Source organism: Alligator mississippiensis, chromosome 6, assembly GCF_030867095.1.
Source record: "Alligator mississippiensis isolate rAllMis1 chromosome 6, rAllMis1, whole genome shotgun sequence".
NCBI lineage: Eukaryota > Metazoa > Chordata > Crocodylia > Alligatoridae > Alligator > Alligator mississippiensis.
In genome coordinates this window covers 27,715,482-27,729,594 of record NC_081829.1, presented here as the reverse complement: position 1 = coordinate 27,729,594, position 14,113 = coordinate 27,715,482, and the positions used below count along the sequence as shown (strand labels likewise).

The 14,113-nt window shown below is 45.4% G+C and overlaps 1 protein-coding gene and 1 long non-coding RNA gene across 2 annotated transcripts in view; one reads left to right on the top strand and one right to left on the bottom strand.

The window, feature by feature from the left end:
- The window catches only part of LOC132251142 (uncharacterized), a 59,696-nt gene that overhangs the window by 28,344 nt on the left and 17,239 nt on the right, over nt 1-14,113 (bottom strand). The gene's annotated exons all lie outside the window — the stretch shown is intronic.
- The window catches only part of LOC102559938 (dual specificity protein phosphatase 13), a 39,381-nt gene that overhangs the window by 18,136 nt on the left and 7,132 nt on the right, over nt 1-14,113 (top strand). The window contains exons 2-3 of the mRNA XM_014601384.3: nt 1,067-1,258; nt 4,510-4,730. Of these exons, the coding sequence (XP_014456870.3) occupies nt 1,068-1,258; nt 4,510-4,730 (412 nt within the window). The 5' untranslated portion in view covers nt 1,067. The remainder of the gene's footprint in view (nt 1-1,066; nt 1,259-4,509; nt 4,731-14,113) is intronic.

The window sequence follows — 14,113 nt, the reverse complement described above, 5'->3', positions numbered from 1 at the left end:
GAAAAATGTGTCAAAATTCCACCAAACATACTATTTTTTTCTGAAAGTTAAATTAATGTGAAACAGACATTGCATATTGTAACAAGCTACCTATTGTAACAAACTGCCTGAGATGCAAGCCATGAGCTAAATGTTAAAGATTGTCCTACAAGCTTGCAAATAATTTTTCCAACTATTTGAGTTGGTCTAATAAAAGATATTGGATTTGCTCAAAGAACCTTGTCTGCCAGTGTCCTTAGACCAACACGGATAAAAGCTATACCCCTGCCAATCTTCTGAGGCATTTTCTCTTCAGTTATCTTCAGGAAACATTGTTGTCAGTGAGTTGATAGTCATTATAGACCCCCACCCCCCAGGCTCATGCAATCAAATGACCAGGATGAGAAGAGAGAAGGTGGTATATAAGCAATTCTCTGCCCTCCCCCACAAAAAATGTTTTTATTGCGGTATCATAATATATTGAAATTAGATAAAGTAATGACCTTAACCAGAGTTAAAGAATCCTAAGAATTATCCCCAAACCCCAAATCAGTGTCCAAATGAAGAACCAAGGAGCCAAGACAAATATACCATGCAGGAACCGAAGAACTCCAGAGACAATCCAGGCTTATGGTTTGATTTTCTATTTGTATTTGTAACATTTCTTTGAATGCTAGAAGAAAAATGTAAGTGGAATGATTTCCAAAGTGCTAATGTGTGAATGCCTGGAAAGTCCATGATTAGTCATAATGCTTCTATTCTGCTCACACAGTTTCTTCCTACCACAGACATTTGTAATTAGAACAGGGAGTAGTACCATTACTTACCCCTGGAAAGAATGAATAAATTGTCTTATCACAAAGCTCTCCTTACTAGTGAATACAATACAATTTATATTATAGTAATGGCCAGGAACCCGAGCCATGGACTGAGACCCACTGAGCTAGACTTCATGTAAACATGGAACAAAATGTCAGTCTCTGCTCCAAGAAACCCATTACTGTAATGGCAGGTGAGTTTTTGGAGTAAAAGGAAAAATGAAGTTCTGTCTAAACAGGGTAAACAATGTCTTCTTTCTGTATTTCAGAATGGCGTGGGTTTCTCTCCATAAAGATGATTTACTGCGCCCAAAGTTACGAAGTGCTTCAAGCCTGCCATCCCAAAAACAGAGCAATTATCAAACACCTCCTCTGGAAGAGCTTCAGCGCCTGCTTTGGGCTCACAAACCTTCCACAGGCCACGTGAATGAAGTCTGGCCAAACCTCTTTGTGGGAGATGTGTAAGTGAGAGGGTATTCAGTAGAGCCATTCAAAAGGGACCCAACTCAAATGAAAACTAGGAGATAAGTGGGGGCAGGTCTCTGAAATGCAATCCCTTGAGAATGAAAGGTTTAAAAATCAGCTAACAAAGTCTAAACCAGGGGCAGGCAAAATATGACCTGCAGGCCAGATCTGGCCCACTAGGCTATTCTATCCAGCCTGTGGGGCCCCTAAAAAAATGGTAAATTTATATTTATTTGCTCCTGGCTGCCTAGCAAAGCTGACAGGAGCCAGGGGCAGTAGGACCCAGGGAGAGCCCTCAGCAGAACTGAACAGCCCAGCCCCACCCACCCCCTGCCATTTCACTCTCTTCCTGCCCTCCAGCACCTGGCTGCATCACTGGACCAGGGAGCACAGGGCTGCACTGGTACATGTGCATGTTTGTGTAGGCAGGGGCAGTATATCTCTGTGCAGGCAGGGGCAAAGTGTCTGTGTGTGCAGGCAGGGGCAGTGAGTGTGTGTGTGTGTGTGTGTGTGTGTGTGTGTGTGTGTGTGTGTGTGTGTGTTCACAGGGTGAGTCCCACACACACCCACCATACATATGTACCCATACCCCACCTCGCATTGTCATACATGCAGGCCCCCACACCCACATCCCTTCATACATCCTAGCCACCCTCCCCCCACATATCCCATATCCCCACATCCCACCCACACCCCACATCCCCCACCCAAACCTATATGCACCCCTCACAATATACAACAGTAAGACTTCATTTTAAGCTATTGTGCAATCACCTCTATGTGCACTACACAAACACATACAAATCAGGACAAAAGTATTTTTTGAAATCAAATTCATGAATGCTGTCTATGTTTGCTTTTTAGAATATAATTTGGTATTTTTCTGGTTCTTAAGTTTGCAGAAGGTAAGATTCGGAATGATAGCCAGCATGGCTTTGTTGCAGGCAGGTCTCGCCTTAGCAACCTCATTTCCTTCTATGACCAGGTAACTGACCACCTGGACATGAGAGAGCAGGTTGACATTGTATACCTTGACTTCCAAAAAGCCTTTGATCTAGTATCCCATGATATCCTCATGAGAAAATTGGAGGATTGTGGGCTTAACTCTGAGACAGTCAGGTGGGTGAGGAACTGGCTGCAGGATAGGACCCAGAAAGTCAGAGTGAATGGATCTGTGTCATCCTGACAAGAAATGGGCAGTGGCGTCCCGCAGGTCCAGTACTTTTCAACATCTTTATTAACAATTTGGTGAAGAGCTCACTGGCCAAGTTCACGAACGACACCAAGTTATAGGGAAGTGTGGTCACACTTGAAGATAGTCTACAGATACAGGTGGACCTCGACAGGCTAGCAAGTTGGGTGGATCAGAATCTGATGAAGTTCAACGTTGAGAAATGTGAAGTGATTCACCTCGGGACGAGCAACCCCCTAACACACCTACAGGCTTCGTGGCACCAGACTGGCTAGCACCACAAATGAAAGGGACCTGGGAGTAATAATAGACCACGGTATGAATACGACCCACCAGTGTGATGCTGTAGCCAGTAGGGCAAACAATACTCTGGCATACATCAATTGATGCATCTCCAGCAAAACCAAGGAGGTGATTCTTCCACTCTACTCAGCACTAGTGAGACCGCAGCTAGAGTACTGCATCCAGTTTTGGGCACCACACTTTAACAAGGACGTGGACAAGCTTGAGAGAGTCCAAAGAAGAGCCAACCATATGATCAGATCTTACATGGCAGGCCATTCAAGGAAAGGATGAGGGATCTGGGACTCATCAGCCTGAAGAAAAAAAGGCTTAGAGGGGATTTGGTAGCAGCTGACTCCTACACTAAGGGAGTACATCAAGGGCTTAGTGAGCAACTGTTCACCAGGGCACCTGAGGGGAAAACTGGGAGTAATGGCCACAAACTCCTGGAAGACTGATTCAGGCTCAACATTAGGAAAAACTTCTTCAGAGTCAGGGTGTCCAGACTGTGGAATAATCTTCCTCTAGAGGTGGTGCAATCTCCTACCCTGGAAATATTCAAGAGGAGACTAGACAGTCACCTTGCTGGGGTCACCTGACCCCCAGTTATCTTTCCTGCTTGGTGCAGGGGGCTGGACCCATTTATATTGCAAGGTCCCCTTCAGCCTTACAAGCTATGAATCTATGAAATGGCAAAACCCCTTGCTGAAAGGAGTACTTCCGAGAGCAAGGGGAGGGACTTTGGGTGGCATAGTTCAGGGGTTAGGGAGCGGGATTTCCAGTCACAAGATGGCGACCAGGGGGCGGGTATCTGTCAAGGGGTGGGGCTACCCATGTGGCCCTCAACAGCTTGCCAAAAATTGGTAAAGCAGCCCTCCACCCAAAATAATTGCCTGCCCCTGGTCTAAACCCTAGGTCTGGCTCAATGGTACTTAGGATCCAAGGCAGTGGGGTGGTGAAGGCAGCCTTATACTCCTTCATGCCACTTCAGTGAACATGAGTCTTTCCTCAGTATTGGTGCAGGCATCAGTAGCTCAACTGAGGGGGATGGGAGAGACTGGGGCAGCAGCCCTGGCCTTTTGGTAGCCAGGGTTTGAAGCAGCACAAAAACAGCCACCACCACATCTGGCAGGTGCCTGTACCATTGCCACAAAGAGTGCAGCAGCCAGTGCTCCCTCATGTGCCAAACCTCCCCTGTTATACCACTGCACTACATCACTATGTGTCAGTGCAGTAGCTAGTACAATTTTGGTACTTAAACAATATTGATCATCCTGCTTTTCCCTTGAGCCATTAGCAGAGCCAGTTACCTGTAGTAGTGAGCACTAGATCAATATTTGATCAGTGATATATATCTCCTATACAGACAAAAACCCAAGTCAGTCTTGCTAGTATAGATGGTTGGGAAATACTTACAATTTCCCCATGAAAATGTTTGGCCAAAAATGAATATCCTCCCCTCCCAACATCCCCCCCTCCTGAAACAGTTTAGTTTTACAATGAAAATAAATGGTAAAAATTGAAAAAATTCTGCAACACCTGTATTCTCAAAGAGCCATTTTTACATTAAAAAAGACAATGTGATAGAAAACTTTTGACCAGTTCCAATGGCTAAATAGCACCTAGCACAATTTTGCACTATATTTTCAATCCTTAGAATAACACATCCACATGGAAGCCCCTTCTTTTATATTTTGTTCAAGGTTTAGGTAGGGCTGCAGAAAGAGAAATCCCTGCAGCACACCCTGAGTAACCCAGCAATCCCTCTTGCAGGTATACAGCTCGTGACAAAGATCAGCTGCAACAGATGGGCATCTCCAACATTGTGAATGCTGCTGCAGGCAGATTTCACATCAACACTGGAGCCAAGTTCTACAGAGACCTGCCTGTGGATTACTATGGAATAGAAGCAGATGATGATCCAAATTTTGATCTCAGCATTTACTTCTATCCTGTTGCTAGGTATATAAGAGCTGCACTAAAGTCTCCAAGAGGTAACACCACCAGTATCCATATTATATTGCTTTAGCACAAATCAAGTCATCAGCCCAAACCAGTTCCTTATGAGAACTGAAATACCCAATCCACTCAGTGACCCAGATACCACCAAATGTTCATAGCTAATCAGATACCACAGCTATCTCATCAGCTATAAAGAGAAGATGAGCAGCTTTGTACTCAGATTTCAGCTCTGCCAAGAGAAGGAGACACACAGTTTTACTCCCTTTGAAATCTATTTCCCTATCCCCTACTCTGCTTACAACTTATGCCTCTTAGATGACCAGATCCAAAACATACTTCCAAGATTTGCACTGACCCCTGTAGGGTTTATATCAGGTCAGGATCCCAGAATATGGTATTTAGAGATCCAAATCCTGGACTCCAGGACTCAAGTAGAGTGGATGAGCTGTGTACTATGGAGAAAAAACACTGGCAAGAGCTGGTGTGACTACCACTAGTGACAACATAGGGAAAGGGACCTTTTTAAGAGTCATTGTGTTATAATGAGTTGCCTCAATATCTAACAGTTACAAAAATATCTGTGCCTAGTTACTGTGGAGATTCAGTGATCAACAGCCTTCTTAACTGTTCCCATCACTTGTGGAGTTGTCTTTCACTGGGGTTCAGATTGAAGCATCAAGAGCCATTAGATTACCATTGCTAAAAAATGTACGTGTTGTTAGTTCCAGATTACAACTTTCTTCTATATGGCCATTTCTAAGTTCTTATATTTAGAAGTAAACATCAGCAGATTTATAGAACCAGAAGTCAAAATTTAAGCCCACCTCACGCTTCCCCCCCCCCCCAACACACATAAGAAAACAGAGATAGAATTCTTGCTTTCCATAAGCATCTCCTGTAATGCTAGCAAACCAGAGCTGTGCTGGCATAACAATAAGAAGACTAGAAGATATATGCTAGGGAAAATTAATTAAAAAGAACTGGGTTTTTTCCCTAAAACTTCGGATGGGTTATCAAGATTGCAAGGAGGTGATAGAAATGTTGCTACTTCCTGATCAGCTTTGGTCTCTTTATATCCTGTAGTGGAAAGGAGCTTGCATTAACTTTCTGCTAGGACTGCCTCTGAGTCAGCTATCTCTGGATCCAGAATGCTGTGCCAGAGGTGTAGACTGCACAACAAATCTGGCCTATTAAGTGCAAATCTGTAGTGGGACGATTATTCATTGTGCCATAAAACCTTAATTTTCATGCTCAAAATTCAGTGATTAAAGACTTATATAGAGGACAAGGTGGATCAACAGCAAATAGGCAGAGCTCTTTTCCCCCCAGCACCACCTGGGGTGACGAGGAACAATGGTTATAAGCTGATGGAGAATAGGTTTAGGTTGGAGATCAGAAGGCAATATTTTACAGTTAGGGTGGCCAAAATCTGGAACTAACTTCCCAGGGAAGTGGTCCTCGCCCCTACCTTGGGCAAATTCAAGAGGAGGTTGGATGATCACCTGTCTGGGGTCTTGTGAACCTAGCATTCATTCCTGCCTGTGGCAGGGGGTCAGGCTAGATGATCTGTTCAGGTCCCTCCTGACCCTAGCTACTATGAAACTATGACAACAATGCACCTAAAGTCTTGTTCTGAGTCTGTTATTGTGAATTTTTGCAACAATATTGGCTTAACAAAAACAGAGAAATAAGAGCAATTATAAACAGTTGCCTTTGCCTTCTTAGTGGAAAACTGAGATTCATGTATGTAATCAAAAGCACCAAAGTTCAGTGAAAGACCACTTCCTACTCCAGCTTGGGCTATTTACAGTTGAAGTTAGTACTGGAGAAGCTTCATGTAGAGGCAGAATCCAGATCACCTTCTGATATAGGGCAAATAGTAAACAGAAAAAGGGGAGACAATTTTACCCACAAAGGAAAAGCAAAGTATTGGTGAGTGCGTACATGGACAATGAAAAGGCAAAATTTAAGGAAGTAAGCCCTATTGCTACAAGGTAGAAATGCAGTATAGGTATGCAGTAAGAGTAGATGAAGTGTTCACAGCTGGAATGGATATTTAATTTGTCTTCTTATGCCTACTGATAATACTTTGCTGAACTCCCCAAGTCCATCTGGCAGCAGGAGTCCTGGGAATGAAAAGAAAGCCAAATTCAAATACATACAATCCAGCTGTTGCTGACATTCATTGTTTTAAAGAGGGGGGAACCATTTGGAATGTATGTGAAAAAGATGCTCTGGAAGCATAATTCCCTGTGCTACAAAAACTTAGCAGTGAAATACCAAAGTTTTGTGTAGGTGTAAAGGGGTAAGGGATTTGTTATGCACATCATCTAGAAGAAGGGAAAATAACCTTCATTCTTTTAAAATAAGTGATGCAGAACAATATATATGCACCAGGTGGTATGAGATCCATTCAGTTAAAAGTCATGATGTAAGAAGGTACTTTTGCTTGACTGAGAAACCATTCAAGAAAATGCCCACATAATTACAGCCAGCTAGCACAACAACGCTTTTTAAAAGGGATTTTATTAACTTATCCATCTGGGAAGATACTGGGTCAAGCTTAAGAATATGCGAAGCAAAAACATACTTTTAAAAAAATAAAAAGCTGGAACTCAAGTCCTTTCTTCTTAGTATGACATGAAAGCTATACTTCTCCTTATACCTGAAGCCAGGCATAAAGCCACTATACCTCCAGCAACTTCAACAGGCTTACTCTGGATTTACACTGGCATAACTAAGCAAGATAAGGGTTTTGTTTTTAAAGCAATTCCACCGCTTCTCTGATACTAGAACCTAATGATGGACTGCTGTGAGTATTTTACCCCTAAATAGAAACTATTGTCTTTGTCTTCTTCTTACCCTACTATTTTGGATTAGAGGTGGCTAATGTTCCACCTGTTGACCTCAATGTGCAGAGTTTTCATTACCATAGAGAATAAAGGATTCTGAGGCTGCTGTAGCCAGGCCACATGACCATAATGAACTTTTTGGGCTCATGCTCTGCTTAAAAACCACCCATCAGGAGATATGTCACCTTTGGCTTCAACTGATAACATAATGACAGAGCAGCTTGAGAATCCCCATTCATGGATCAGCAAGATCCAGAAGTGAGATAAATTACTTCCAGATAAATTAATTCATACAGCCATATTAATTTAGACATTTCTAATCTGTGATCCATTACTGAACTTGTTTATGTGAGACAGGAGAAGTCACTAGGAAAGAATGACACTATGAATATTGATTTTGGCCTGTTGCATGGGTCCGTGTGCAATTTGAATTTTTTCAGAATCTAACTAAATGCAAATACAAATCTGCATATTTTGATAAAGTCTGTGGTGGGAACAAAAATAATTTGTAAACACAGATGAGAGAAGGTTATGGAAAATTATTAGACTAACAACATGCAACCAGAAAGTTTTGCAAATAGAGAATTTTTCTGTTATTGATCTCTGAACATATTTAAAATAGGCAGATGAAAAACCATCCATTAACTCATTGAAGTGTAAGACATGTATAGAAGGCCTTACTTTAAGCACTGGGTGGGTATAAATGCAAAAGCTGATATCATATTAAAGAAGGCAGGGTGGTGATTGCTTTAACTGGGGATGCAGACAGAAGTGACATTTGTTGTACAATTGGCTTCCTGAACGCGCTCTATACCCATGCCATGACAGAAGTGCATGGCTACAGAAGTGTGTGGCTGCTTTAAAAATGACCAACCACGTGACAAATTAACCCTCACCTAATGAGGGATCAGATGAAGGTGCTCCCAAGTGGAGTGCCTTAGGGAACATGTGTCAATCCCTCATGACATCAGGGCTATCTGCAGGAAGGGAAGGGGAGAAGGGAGAAGAGGGAGCTGCAGGCTGGGTTTTGCCAAGCTTGAGATGGGGGATGGTGTGGATTGGAGCTGCCCCACCTTGTGGCCCACCTCCCAGCCCCCTCTCCCTCCAGCTCAGTCTGGGCAAACCCCGTCCCACAGCTCCCTCCCTCCTTTCTGCCCCCTCCCTTCCTATAGACAGCACTGGAGTTGGGGGAAAGACAGGGCTAGGGGAGAGAGGCTGCAGGCAGGCTCCTCCACTTGATCAGGTCCAAAGTGAAGTTCAATCCCACCCTCACTCCCACCCCCAACAAAACAGGTGTATATCTGTTGGGTCAGGGGGGTCACTAACACATGGTGCTTTCTGTGAAGTTCCATGAATTAGAGAGGGGACCTGTGTTTGTCAGTGACAAAGGCTTTCTCTGCCATAGGCTTATTATGTATGTCACTTAAACACCTCAACCTACTTTTCTCCCAATCACCATTCTTAGCTACATGTATAAGACCTGTATGGGTTGAATGAAAGGTGCTATTCAGTACATGGTTGAATAGTGGGATTTTGCTATTATTCAGCTGATAGTAAAGAAATAGACAATCGATGCTGCTTGTGATTATAGGATTGCGCCTAAACCTAACAAGTGATGAGAAAAACAAGGAAAAGTGAAAAGATTCACAGATGTATCTGCAAGAGAGTTTCTACTGAACTTAACAGAGTCAGACCAGCAAGGCCCAGCTACATAGAATGAAGATCTAGCTCATGGCCTTAACCCATAAGAAATTTTTCCATGGAATATTTCAGGGTGTTTAGTTCAGTTTGTGATGAATAAGAAAAGGAAAATAAGGGATTATACACTTTAATGACTAATTTAATTTGCCAACTTGAAGTTGCCGACTTGAATTTGGCCAAAGTTGAATTTGCAATCTTTGGCCCTGATGTGAGGCCTTTGATGTCAGTGGAGTTAAAGGGTAAAAAAGGAAGCATTATTGTCTTATACAAATCCCAGCCAGATGACAGTTATCATCTGCCATTGCTAAGAAGAGCCAGCTTCTGAGAGATGCAGTGTAGAACTTCTTTAAAAATGTGATATTTAACAACATGAGACGTAAAGAGCCCTTATTTCTCTTCAGCTAATTCCTAGTACATATAATAGATGTTAGGGCTGTGCAAAATTTCGGCAGCCATTTCATTTCGGAGGTGTTTCAGCCTGTTTCGGCAGCCAAAACACCAAATCCAAAAATGAAATGGAAGGCTCTGAAACATCTCCGAAACTAAACAAAATCAAACTATCCAAAACATTTTGGATGTTTTGGAATGTTTTGAAGGCAGGCTTGTGGGGAAACAGAAACTCAGAAGAGGGAGGGAGAAGCGGGGGCAGGACTGCTCTGATATTGACAACTGTAGCTGGCCACTGTCTGCAATCTGTCCCTGAGGTCCCTTCCAATCCCAGTGTTCTGGGGGAGGGATGGAGAAACAGCATATAAGGTTCTGTGTGAAGCCTTTCTCTGCCTTTTGTGAGCTATATGTCTGGAAGCAACAGTGCGTGAAAGGTACTGGCTGGCTGCAGTGACTGGCTTCCTAGTCAGTCTCTTGCTAGTCTTTCTTTTTGGAAAGGTTTGGATAACCTGTCCAATATATTACAAATAGAAGATATAGTAAGGAAATAGAAGAAGGTATAGTAAAGACATAGAAGATATATTACATACACATACACATATATTAAACACATACAAGATATATTACACACACACATTTTCCAACACAGCAAACATTATGAAGCATGCTGGAAAGGCATGTGCCAGGTCTTCTGACCAGGGAATGAGAAGGGCTAGATGGGGTAGGGAAACAGCTGCAAGTCCCCCTCCCCAAAAACTTAGATGCACCCTCTTCCCTAGCAGGCATGAGGCTTCTGCTTCTAGTGGCAGCAAGGAGGTGGGAGCAGTGTCTGCACCTGTCCCACCTCCACTAACACCAGTAATAATAATAACCCCCAGTACCACCATGACATGCACCAGCATGACAGTCTCCTCCACCCCAATTTCAGTTCCCAGCATGAGCCTCCCAGTGGCAGAGGAGAATCTGGATCTGGAACAAGGGGAGCTCAGTGCCATAGACAGGGAAATTTTGGGGAAGGAGGGGGAATCTGAGTTTGTACTCCACACCCCTCAAAGTTCCCCTAGAGCCTGTTCTTCTTCCCCAGAAGGTAGTTCAGTCAAGTGGCTCAGCTGAGTCAGCTCCTCCTGTTGTTGTGTCTCTGCCTGCTGAGGAGGGGGATAAGGCAGGATCCACACCCGCACCCCTGAAGCTAGGGGTAGTGTAGTGTGGGATCATTTTGAGGTGGTAGATGATCCCAAGTATGCTATCTGTCTGCACTGCCAATTCAACACCAGCCAGAGCAAGGACAAGAAACACTTCAGCACCACAGGGATGCTGATGCATATCAGGAGAAACCACCCCCTTGCCCTTGTTCCTTCTCAGCCTAGCCTACAAGGGATACTTGACTGAGGAGCTGCACAAGACAGGTCCGCAGGTTGCCTTACACTTCACCTTGGACATCTGGAGCAGCTGGGGTGGATCTCATGACTACCTCTCCCTCACAGGGCACTGGTGTGATCACAGTCAGGCCATTGGTGGGCTCTCCTTCAAGTGGAGGTGATGGATGAGTCCCACATGGCAAGGGAGATCATGGTGCCCATGAACCGCATGGTGCAGGGGTGGCTTGTTGGGCAGGGTGAGCTCATCCAGGGGTTCATGGTCACCTCAATGGGGCCAATATGGTCAAGGCAGCCTGTGATGCCAACTTTGTTAGCATCTGCTGTGTGGCACAAGTCCCACCTCATAGTCAGGGACATCTTGGAGGGGGACAGGACTGCCAGTGAGGGCACTGTCACAACCAGCCAGATCACTTAAAAATGCAGGAAGGTGGCAGGCTACTTCCACTGAAGCATCAAGGGGGGCAAGATTCTGTGGGACAGACAGGCAGAGCTGAGTGTCCCACAGCACAAAATCATGCAGGATGTGGAGACTCAGTGGAGCTCCACATACCCAATACTCGAAAGGCTGGTGGAGCAACAGAAGGCCATCCATGAGTTGGCCTTGCTCGGGGAGATTGGAATCAGTGGCCCCCTTAACAAAACAGGGTGGGATACTATCTCCCAGATCTTGGTGGTTCTCAAGCCATTTGTTGAGGCCACCGAGAGCCTCAGAGCTGGTAATGCCCTCCTCAGCCAGGTGATCCTCACAGTGAGGGAACTTCTGAACCAAATGGAGAAGTTCCAGGGGATCCATGTTCCTGGCTGGGGCAAGCCACTTGTGAAGCGGCTGAAGGAAGGCATCAAGAAATGGCTGTATCTATTGCAGACCAGTATGGCCCACATGCTGGCAGCCATGTGCAACCTGAGGGTGAAGGGGAGTGTGTGCACCACCAAAACCCTGGATCACTGGACAGAGGTGCTAGTGAAGAGGGGCAGGGAGGCAGAAGGGCAGAAGCAGGGGGACAGGAAAGAGGGGGATCTACTATCCCATGTCAGCACTCCATCTACCAGCCAGTCTCCTCCACCACAGGTGCTGCCAATGTGGGACAAGGGCATGGCTTCTGTGTTGGGGTCCAGAGGCACCAGACCCCCAGCACTGGGCAGGTAGCACCGAGTCCTCGGTGGCTACCTATCTCACCGAGGATGTGGAGCCACTGCTCTGCAACCCCTTGGCCTACTGGGCAAGCCACAGACAAATGTGACAGGATCTGGCCACGGTTGCCCAGCAACACCTGTCCTGTCCACCCACCAATGTTCCGAGTGAGAGGGTGTTCAGCATTGCTGGGGATGTTGTGACACCCCATCACACCTCCTTGGATCCTGGTTTGGTGGAGCAGCTGGTGTTCCTGAAGATGAACCTCCCACTGATAAGGTTTCTCAAGCTCCACATGAAGACAGAGTGAGTGCCACACTCCTCACTCCATCTGTACCCATTTCATTTTTTAATTTTTTTTTTTCAAAACCATTTAATGTCCCGCTCTCAGACCTGAAGGTGGCACTCACTGTATCACCAGCCAGTGGGAGAAGAACATCTCCCTACTGAGCTCCTGTGCCAGGATGAACTTGGAGGTATGGGCTGGGGCTATGGGGAAGGAGGAGGCCCCAGGTCCTGGACATGACCTAAAACTGCACCCTGCCAGGGTTGGGAGGCCTGGTGGGACTGCCAGAGGTGTGGCAGCCCCCAAGAAATTCCAGGACTGCAGAACTCCCTGGTGAAAAGTGGGCAGGAGGTGCCTTATAACCTCCAGTCACCACATACACGTACACTCCTAGCTAGGGAAAGTCCAGACCTGTAAGATCTTTGAGAGACCTGAGGCTTGCTGGCTGCGGTGGAGTTGTGAGCTCCAGGTGGCTTAGCTGCCTGGGATGCCATCTGCGAGGCACGGGCTGCAGTGTTAGGGGAGGTATGGAGCTGAAGAACAGATGTCACCCCTAGGCATCAGAGGCCTAAATGGGCAGCCGGCCACCTGGGTAACATCTAAATCAGTTTTCCATCAAGGTATGGCAGGTGAAAGAGGGGCAGGCAGTTGGCCCAGAAACAGGTGGGCTGGCTGAAATCTCACCCACACTGGGAAGGCCCCCTGCTCTTCCTGGATGGAATGAATAGTGAAGAAGGTAGTGCCTGGTATGCAATGAAGGCAAGAAAGTCAGCCAGTGTAAATGTAAATTGAGGTGTCAGGGAGTGAAGGACCGGCTGGGAAGGGGCAGGGGAAGGGGAATGTAGCAGGTAAAAGTGGAACGGTATCTGGGAAGTCAGATGTCGGGCAAGTTATAGTGTGTCATAAATCCAATGTCTACATTGAGTCCGTGAGTTTCTGTATCTAGGAGGTTGATGAAGTGAAGTTCATAGGCTCATCTGTGAAAAGTGGTTTGTAAATTCCCTTTGAGGATCAGGCCTGAGAGATTGGAGAGATTGGAGACAGAGTGGCTTTCTTGTGAGAAATGTGTCCCCATAGGAAGTTGGGTATTCTTGTCTGTAATAGATTTCCGGTGTGCATTCATTCTGGTGCAGTTATTGCTTGGCGTCTCCTATGTATTTTCCATCAGGGCATTTGGTGCACTAAATGATATATATAACATTTCTGGAGGTGCAGCTGTAAGATCTTGGAGTAGTGATGATCTGTTGTGGGGTGTAGTAATTGTGGGGGTACTGGAGATATGTTGGCAGATTTTACATTTCTTGTTATGTCATGGTCTGGATTTATTTGGTGTGTTTTGGGCTGTAGGAAGTTTGCTTCTGGTGGTGAGGTTAGTGAGGTTTGGTGCTTGTTTGAATTTACAAACCACTTTTCACAGACGAGCCTATGAACTTCACTTCATCAACATCCTGGACACAAAAACTCATGGACTCAATACAGCGTGTCATAAATCCAAAGTCTATAACCTGCCTGACATCTGACTCCCCAGGTACCTCCCCACTTTTACCTGGCTGCTACATCCCCCTTCTCCCCTCCCCAACCTCCCAAGCCTGTCTCTCACCCCCTGACACCTCAATTTAGACTTTCACTGACTGGCTTTCTTGCCTGCAGCCCAGCCTCTGGCTTCTTTACTATTCAT